At 37.7% G+C, this 9,626-nt stretch overlaps 1 protein-coding gene across 1 annotated transcript in view; it reads left to right on the top strand.

Annotated features, from left to right (window-relative positions):
* Window positions 1-5,447, top strand: part of ARHGEF7 (Rho guanine nucleotide exchange factor (GEF) 7) — a 74,662-nt gene extending 69,215 nt beyond the window's left edge. The window contains exons 18-20 of the mRNA XM_009892134.1: window positions 1,031-1,130; window positions 1,753-1,807; window positions 4,433-5,447. Coding sequence (XP_009890436.1) covers window positions 1,031-1,130; window positions 1,753-1,807; window positions 4,433-4,555 — 278 coding nt within the window. The 3' untranslated portion in view covers window positions 4,556-5,447. The remainder of the gene's footprint in view (window positions 1-1,030; window positions 1,131-1,752; window positions 1,808-4,432) is intronic.
* The last annotated feature ends 4,179 nt before the right edge of the window (window positions 5,448-9,626 follow it).

Here is a 9,626-nt window from a genome sequence, read left to right as displayed (position 1 = left end):
TCCTGGTTAATGAAATTTCATTACAATGAATTGGTAGGCGAGTGTACCTTGTTTGTTAAAATTGATATCTTGGTCAAAATATGCAAGAACTTTAATGCCTTATCAGCTGTGTTTGAATTCTGAAAAAATGCTTCGACAGCTACTTATTTACAGACCTTCTTTTAAAAAATGTTTGTAAATTGTTGCAGCCTAATTAAATAACATTTCTAGAATGCATACTTTATGTATGAATGGATGCACATCTCTAAGCTGTAGATTTTTCTATTCAGAGCTACTTTATTTAGAATCTGTGTATTATCATGATGTTATAAACTGTAATGATTGTAGAAAATGTTTGGAAGATGTTGGAATGTTTTGAGTTTTTATTGCCAAACCATTAAGTGCTTTTAAAAACATTAAATAGAAAGTATGCATTTCATTTGGTAGGAATTTACTGTAGGACTTAAAGGCTGTCTGTAAGTGTATGTATATGTGTGCACACACACACAGATGTGTTGTTTATAGTGTTCCAGGGGAAAGGGGGTTTAACTTTTTTGCTTCCATCGCTGTATCATTTGATACCACTATTCGGCATCTTACTGATAAATTCATTGGTTTAGAGTGGAATTATTTCTTGGATTTGTATCAGTGTGAGATCAGAATCTGTCCTTGAGGCTTAAATTGCTGTTACTCAAACACATCTATCTTTTTCTGAGTCAGCTATGGTGAATTTGTATAGTTTTTACGCTATACAAAAATATTTGTATAGTTGAACGGTGCACCATTTGTTGGACGGTGTAGCGTCACCATTGATGACACAGGAGTTCTGTCAGCAGCAAGATAGGAATGTCAGACAATTTTTTTTGTTGTAAGGCTGTGGTTTCAAATGTAAACAATGCATCAGTAACTTGTGTGTGTGGAGGGAAGGGGGAATTGGAAAGTGATATACCTTGGTCATCCAGGTGTATCATGCAGCGAATGAAATAATAATCTTTAAAATGCCCCAGCAATATTTGTGAGTTGCTCATTTTGTAATTTGTTTTTGTAATAGGTTCCCGTAAAGAATCAGCTCCTCAAGTCCTGCTTCCAGAAGAAGAAAAAATTATTGTAGAAGAAACTAAAAGTAATGGTCAGACTGTTATAGAAGAGAAGTAAGAGAACATTTAATGAATGATGGATTAAAACAGTAAACTTTGCACTCTTCTTCCTCCTCCTGTCTCTCATTAGAGTAATGTGTGTATGGTATATTTGTAGTAGGGAACAGAGCTGTTTGGAGTATGCTGCCAGTCCTTTAAGTGCAGTTGGCATTCGTTTATATGCTTGTAGTCTGGTTTCTTTTGTATATGCTCTTATGCAACTTATTCTTTCCCTGCCAAGAAGTGATAGGTTTCCTTTGTAAATAGTTTTTCCAAGTGCAGTAGGATTTCCATATTGGTGTCATCTTTGTAGTTAGTGCGTGGCATCATTCTGTTTTTGGTAAGGTGTTTATTGGAAATGAAATACCGTTCTGTTACAGAAAGTTGTAATATAGAAACCAGTATAGGTCCATGTGTGCTTGAGAGGTGTATCCTTTCACAGAAGCCGGTAACAAGTCCTTGTCTTACTGAATGTAAATCAGGATAAGAGACAATTATTTTTTTTAACACAAGTTTGAAATTAGCTGTGGCTTTTGGTTTTTTAAATGCATTTCACGTAACAGTTCTGTCTAATAATAGATTTAGACATGTATTTCTGAAAACTGTTGTAACTGATCATCTTCTTTTTTCATTTTAGAAGCCTTGTTGACACAGTATATGCATTAAAGGATGAAGTACAGGAGTTAAGACAGGTTAGTAACTTACTACATTTATAGCAACATGGAGAATAGAAGGATGGAAGGCTTATTATAAAAATCAATATGGCCTATAATTTGATGCCCTTTGACAGGAATTAACTTGAATTTTGCACTAAATTTAAAAGTAAAAACACTTTTAAAACATACCCCTTTGACAAAAAGCACCCTCTTTTGTGCTCATCATGTGTCCTTGGAGCGTTAAGTATCCTGTCTCTGAGGTGACTTACTAAGCTGTGTTTCATTTATATTTGGATATTACAATTTGTGAAATGTTGAAAGCGTTAAATACATTCAGTTCTGCTGTATCACCAGCAAAATAGGCTTACAGAGACTGTGAAATAGTATTTGCTCTTGGAATGGATAATTTAAGTAGTATGAATGTCTGGGTCCTTTTAGGCCTTTATTAACAGTCTTTCAGTAACCTGAACACCTCTTATGAATCAGTGCTTGAAACCTCTCATTTCTGGGAGATGAAAGTCTTTTTCAGTGTCTATCGTGTGGCCTTTTTTAAATGATGGCTTCAGGTTAGCTTAGGGTGCTGCTTTGTCACATGAGGGAATTGTGAAAGATCTCATCCAAGCTGCTAGTATGGAAGTTGCAGTTGATGTTCTTAAGCTTAAGTATCCGAAATGAGTTGTTTAAAAATATCTTTCTTTTTTCTTGTCAGGACACGGCATGTTAATGTTGCTGCATATAGTCCGTTGCTTAATGCGTAGGCGAAAAAGCATTGAGTTATCCTCACTTTCCAATGTTTGAATTTACTAACTGACCTTAACAGATTTATGACTCAGGAAGTCAGATAAAATCTTTTGCGTTAATGTAAAATAGATTTGTATTCAAATTACTGTGGGTTTTGGGCTACGAACATGAATTCAAATTGTCTGTTCATCTGTAAGCATGCTCAGTATTTCTAAGGATGTGGTGCATCTTCCTTGAAATAGGACAGTTGGCATCTTAAATACTTAATTTTAGCTGTTTTCAACATATAAAGCATGTGTATCCCAGATTTGATGCAAATTTGACAGTCTTTTTAAAAATACAATTCACTTAATACAAGCAGCAGTAATAACCCACTGATGTTCCTATGGCCTGGCTGCTTTTGTGCAAAGGATAAGCATGCTGCCTCACTGTGGCCCTGCAGGTCTCTCTGTGACCCTAAACAAAAAGTCACCTTCTCCTGAGCTTCAAGCAACAGCTCTCTTTTCTGATGCCTTTCCAAATTAGATGGTATTTTCAGAATCTCGCATCTTCCAAGGCCAGAACCTATTAAAACTTGAGTTTATTTTCTTGTATATCAGGAATATCAGCTTAGAAACATTTATTGGTCTGCTGCTGTGATGTTGCCAACTGGAGAAGTGGCAGAAATAATCTCTTGGAAGGTCCCAAGTGACCAAACGATTGCTTCATGGGTGAAGGCTTTCTGGGAGTACACAGTGCAGTGGCTGATGTAGACACCGGACTGCCTCTTGGTGAGAGTTACCACGCAAAGTGGGAGCCCTCCCATCGCAGCTTCTGTAGGTTATTCATAGCTCTTGCTCCACAGGTACTACACTTGAATAGTACAGTCCTGAATTGGCAGTAAAAAAATAAATAAATGAAAAGGAAGATAAATTAAGCCTGTACCTACAAGAAAAGAATGAAATTTCTGAATTTCTCAACAGACTTGGGGAGGGAATAGAGTTAAGGAGGCAGCAGCTCTTGATCCCATCCTGTTTCTAGAAATGTCTGTAAATGACAGCTGATGGGAGTCCGGTGGGACCCCTGGGTTGCAGACCTGTGTTTTGTTAAACACCCATAAACTCGTTGTCTTGGGGCCTTAATGTGATATTGTCTTATCTTCTGGTTGCTTCCCCTCTGTTGTCAGCATCACCTTGGCCTGTACAGGATTAACCAATGTAATTAACCACCAATTACTGTGGTTTGGTCAGTGACATCCTTACAGTCCTGTTGTCCATGGTATTTCAGTATTACCTGATGGCTCTAAATACTGAGAACTGACTGACTCAATAATATACATGCAGAGTGGTGGTGTTCCTTGAAACTGAGACTCCTCTTAGACTGTTGGTAGTCATCTGTCTGGTTTAAAATTTAGTCACTTTCCAGAGAGCATAATCGTTTTCGAGATACTCCTTTCAACTATTTACTTTCTTAATGAAGCAAGTTAATTTGCATTAGGTTTTAAGAAGCTTTTCTGAGGAAGGCTCTTAGAGGGGGATTTATTCTACTTTTTGCTCTATTTCCCTTCTCCATTAATAATTAATATATTCTACTTTTCATTGATCAGATTTGAGCAGAAGAATTCAAGATTGGCCATCTGTTACTAGCACTTGCATTATAAAGGACCCCTAAGTATAAACAGGAAATAGCTCAGTTTCCATTTGGTGGGTTTTGTTGCGTTGTGTGAAGTTACCGTGGGCTAACTTGTGAAATTTTAATAGAAGGCTTTGCTTTCAAACAGCTAACAGCAGTCCTACTGAAAAGAGCCTTCAGAATTTGTAATTGACAATGTATGTGTGATCAGAAAAGACCTGTTAAACAAACCAAAACAACAAAAAACCCAAACAAACAAATAAACAACAAAAAACCCAAACCAGTAATATTTCTGTCTCTATTAAACAGGATAACAAAAAGATGAAGAAATCATTAGAAGAAGAACAAAGAGCTCGGAAGGACTTGGAGAAGCTTGTTAGAAAAGTTCTAAAGAACATGAATGATCCATCCTGGGATGAAACCAACTTATAACTACCTTTTTTTTTTTCTTTGTTTTTCCCTTTTTCTTTCTATTGAAAGACCAGTTGTAAAACTGAGCTGGGAAGCCTTCTGACATTAGTCAGTGTTGCATCAAGAGCACTACAAAACAGGATTTAACTGGATCTAGTGATTTCTTGCTCTGAACATGTAGAAACAGTCAAGCCATTTACTGAAGCAATCTGTACTTTAAGCGTGGAGACCGTGGATCCTGAACTGTACTAAACTTAATTTGTTTGCATCTAAATTACCTCATTTTGCAGGAAGCGCAGCACCTGACTAAAAGTCCATGTTTTTTCAGTGGCTTTTTAATTAAATATATATTTTTCTTGTAAATATCTGTAATTTTGAATGCATATGTGATTGATGTATCAGGGCCGATATGTTATTTTTTTTTTCTCTTGTTATTATAATGGTCACAAGTGTTAGAAATGAGGGCAGTACTGTCTTACCTAAGAAAGGTCAGAGTTCTTTGTGGATAATGATGGATTTGTTCCAAATTACCCACTCACTCATCACACATGCAAATTTAACAACCTGTTTTTCCTATCGACCACTGTATTTAAATCCTTTGCTGTTATTTATGTCTGTGCATACATTTTTAAACAGTTTACAATTCTTTAAGAACAGTATTAAAATACAGGAAATTGTTTATTGACAGTAGAAATGATTTTTAACACAGCGAATGCCCATGACTTACGTTCACTTACACTTGTTTGGCAGACTAATCTGTTGTGCTTTGGCCACCAAAAGACTGATGTACTTGCCTGCTTTTTATGACTGTGATTTTTAGGTGTTTATGTACTACATTTTCTATTGTCGTGCTTAAACATACAGCTGGCTGATAATTTAATAGATCATACAGTTTGTTAAAGCAAAAAAAAAAAAAAAATCAATCTAATCCAGAATTTTGTGAATAAATTGTTGCTATTTATATTTTATGGTCACAACAATTACATTTTAGCTAACCTTTGTGCTTAAGACACATGGGCTAGGCCAAACTTCATTCAGAGTTTGCTTTGTATACCACTATGTCAGACTCCGTTTGGAATTCCCAGACTGTGGAAGCGGAGTCATTCCTTTCCCACCCTGTTTTCTCAGTGCGTTGCTGGTTTCTGTCCTACTAGGATTTTAAATGGAAACAGATCTGGAAATAAGATTATTTTTCTTAAATCATACTGTAATTCATAATTTGCACTGCTGACAAATTTTGAAAATACATAAATGAACACTTATTCCCTAGTCTGATAGGTGCAATTACTGCAATCCTTTCTTGTATTTGAAATAGGAAATGCTACATCACTGCAAATGGTGAGCTTCAGTTGGAGCACTTAAAATACTAATCCCGTTAAAGCTCATTGTAAGTGTTTCACTCATTTCAGCAAAATTTGGATCAAACTCCAGACAGTGCAATTTTCTGAGGGGTTTTTCTTCAGTTGCAGGTATAGCACAGACCCGAGTCGCGCCTTCTGTCATCCTGATTTTCTGTTGCCCATTAACTCCTGTTAGATTTAATGCTCAGACTCGAGCAAATGTTTATGTGAACTTTAATGAGTTGGAGCCAAGATGATTAGGGTAGTAGGAATTGTCATGCACATTTTGAATCTAATAAAAAAATCTATTTTTAAAGCTATCCACTTTTCTCAGCCAAGAACAGCTTTTTTTAAATAGGAAAGAATGTCAGTGATTACATACTTGAGGAACAATTCTGTGGGAATGGATACTTAAGAATCTGAATAGACAATTAGTTGTCCGATTTAAAAAGCTGAATATATTTGTAGGTATTTTAATTTGCGTTCCTGCAATTTAGAAATGTCTTCCTTTAATTGTAAAGGAGCAGACTGGATAAGAAAACTAAAAAAAGCCTACAATATCAGAGTTGCGTGTATTCACAGAACTTTAAATTTATAATAATTTTTGAGACCAAAATCTTTTCCTGCTGTTTGCAGTTGCACAAAAATGTGGACTGACATTTATAATTATCTTCATATTTAGAAAATACTCTTGCTAAAAGCCTAAGTGATACTATACCCTGCAAATTCCTAACATCTTGGCTAAATTTAGATTTGGGAATGCCAACATAATTAGAATTGTGCTAACATTTTAACTTTCTGACAGGCTATTTTAAGAGTGAATTTTAATTTTCAATTGAGCATATGTGAAAGGGCATTCCAGAAGAAGAAGTGTAAAAGGAAAACATGAATCTTAGCAGTATTTAGCAAATTTTAACTCAGGAACAACTTCCATCATAACAATTTGCTTTACATTATATTGTAAAGAGTGACGTTGCTTTGTAAATCTGCTGACTCTTAGTACCTGTGATTATTATCATTTCTGACAGTACCCCTATACTGACATCTGATGAACATGCCTTAAACACTGGGATTAAGCAGTTGTTAAATATGACCAGGACTTAGGGACTGATTTTATTCAAGGTGGATTGGGATGATGAATTTTTTTAAAAAAAAATAGGTAGCTTTTGTCTCTATTGCAGAGAGCGAGCTTCAAGCTTTTGGGAACCAAGGAATATCTGAACTTTTTTCTTTGACAATTTGTTATACTGTATATAGATTGTAAATTTCACCGTGGACTTTCTGAATCGTTGGAAACTTTATATAAGCATGGATAAATGGGGCACTGTTTATTTAACCTATTAAAGGGTTATTTCTTTGCTCTCATCATTTAGGGATGAGGAGATGAAGCCATTTCTTATCCTATAGATGTGAAGCACTTTCAGTTCTGAACTGTCCAAAATGTAGCATAAAATTTCTCTGTACTTACTGATGTATGTGTGTTTGTCTCACCATGTCATGACATCTTAAAGATTAAACAACTGACCGCCTTTGTATAAACCTTCTTAATGCCAATCATTTAGGGAATTTAGAGTGTCTGTTTACGGTATCTGTGGAGAACTCAAGTTTAGTTTAGACGTCACAATAATATCCTGGTATCGACTACTAAAGTGTTTATGCTACATTGTTGTAATTAAACCATGATTTTTCCCCTAGCCTATGAAGTGTTACATCTCATCTAATATGTGGGCTATGAGATTACAAAGGAAAACTGCTTTAATTTTTTTTTTTTTTTTTTGCCTTTCATATAAATAACGTCTTCGATTTAGTAGTTGGTGTACTGTATTCAAAGAGGCTTTTATAATAGCAAATTGATGCCTGGAAAATAAAACAAAGGAAAGGTTGTTCAGAGGGGTGAGAAGGAGGATCTTAACTGTCTTGCGCTGAGGAATTTTCACTTTGGCAACCTGACCTGCTAGGGTAATGTGAGAGATGCAGGAGATCAAAGACAAGATAATGAACAGGAAGAAAGCAAGACACATTAGAAAATCAAATCACTGCATAACTGCATAAATAAATACTTGTCTACATGCGGGATTTATCTGAATAGACCTGAAATTTGTGATAAGTATGTATCATAGACTTGACTTGGCTGGTGCCATGTGAAATTGGGGTGGAGTGGGGCATTTTTATGGTAGGAACATCATTGATACTGCTTTATGCAGGGTGATGGGATGGGTAATGGGAAGTGTAGGGAGTAATTTGAAAAGATGGCTTCAGTCTTTGGACGAGGCATTTGGTGGGATTAGTAACTGAGCTTAGAAGTATGAAATAATACATTTTTTTTTTGGCTTCTGAGGTGTACTTGAACAGAGGACAGTTTATAACTTTAGTCATGAGTAATAGCCTATTTTCCAAATTTTCTCTTGGTTTGTCATTGGAAAGACATATTTTCCCCACAATTTGAAATCCTCATTTACTTTTCACATTCAGAAGTGTTTGGGGGATTTTCTTCCTTGGATGTGTTTTCTTGTGGTGGGTTGACCTTGGCTGGCTGCCGGACGCCCGCCCAGCCACTCTTACTCCCCTTCAACAGGAGGAGGGGAGAGAGTAAGATGGACAAGCTTGTGGGTTGAGATAAAGACAGGGAGATGGTTTATCGATTACCATCACAGCCAAAACCAACTTGACTTCGGGGAAAAATAATTTCTTGCCAATTAAAAATAGAGTTGCAGGGTGAGGATCAAAGACAAAAACTAAACCACCTTTTCCCTCCACCTCATTCTCCAGGCTCAACTTCACTCCTTCATTCCTGACCCCCCCCGCTGCTCCAAGCAGTGCAGGGGGATTGGGGGGGGTGGGGTGGTGGTGTCGGGTCTGTCCATAACAGTTCCTCACCGCTGCTCCTTCCTCCTCACTCTTCTTCCTGTTCCATTGTGGGTCTTCTCCATGGGCTGCTGTCCTTCAGAATAAATCTGCTCCAACATGGGTTCCCCACGGGCTACAGTTTCTGCCACAAGCCTACTCCAGTGCAGGGTCTCCAAGGGCCGCATCTTCCTTCAGGGCACATGCTCCTGCATGGGCTCCTTCATGCGCTGTAGTGTAGATACCTGCTCTGGTGTGGTCCTCGACAGGCTGCAGGGGAGCAACCAGCTTCTCCATGATCTCCACAGGCTGCAGAAGAGCCACCTGCAGCACATGGAGCACCTCATCCACCTCCTTCTCTGACCTGGATCGTTACGCAGTTGTTTCTCACTTTTTCCTTGCCGCTGCCCTCTTAAATGCACTTTTCCTGAAGCACCACCTTCTTGACCTCTCCTCTTGGAGGCCACCCTGCAGCCCCCTGCTGCCAGCACCTGGGCTTGTAAACCCGGGATGTGTATTAACACTCAGGAGTGAGTGGGTTCATTGAGTTCAGAAAAGCTCCCCAGGTCCTGTGTATCATACACCGGAATCTTAAATAACCATTAAAGCATTAAGCCTAACCTTAAATAACACCATTTGCCTGAGATTGGCAGCTCTGCCTGCCAACTCGGGGCGGAAGGTGGGAGTGAGAAAGGACGGTAGATGCTCCCTGCGGCAGATGGGAGAGAGGAACCTGTTAGTCTGATGGGAACACAATGTTTTCTCCTTCATCTCATCGGGTAACTGATGTCCAATTTTTTTGCACTTTCTTTAACTGACCATCATTTTCTCAATCACCTACAGAATTTCTCTAAATGACAGTATAGGTTGTGTCCAGCAGGTGAAACCCATCTTTATTTCATTATTGT

This window comes from Charadrius vociferus, unplaced genomic scaffold (genome assembly GCF_000708025.1).
Source record: "Charadrius vociferus isolate BGI_N301 unplaced genomic scaffold, ASM70802v2 scaffold218, whole genome shotgun sequence".
Classification (NCBI taxonomy): Eukaryota; Metazoa; Chordata; class Aves; order Charadriiformes; family Charadriidae; genus Charadrius; species Charadrius vociferus.
The sequence above is the reverse complement of the archived record's forward strand: the minus strand, read 5'-3'. Positions and strand labels throughout refer to the sequence as shown.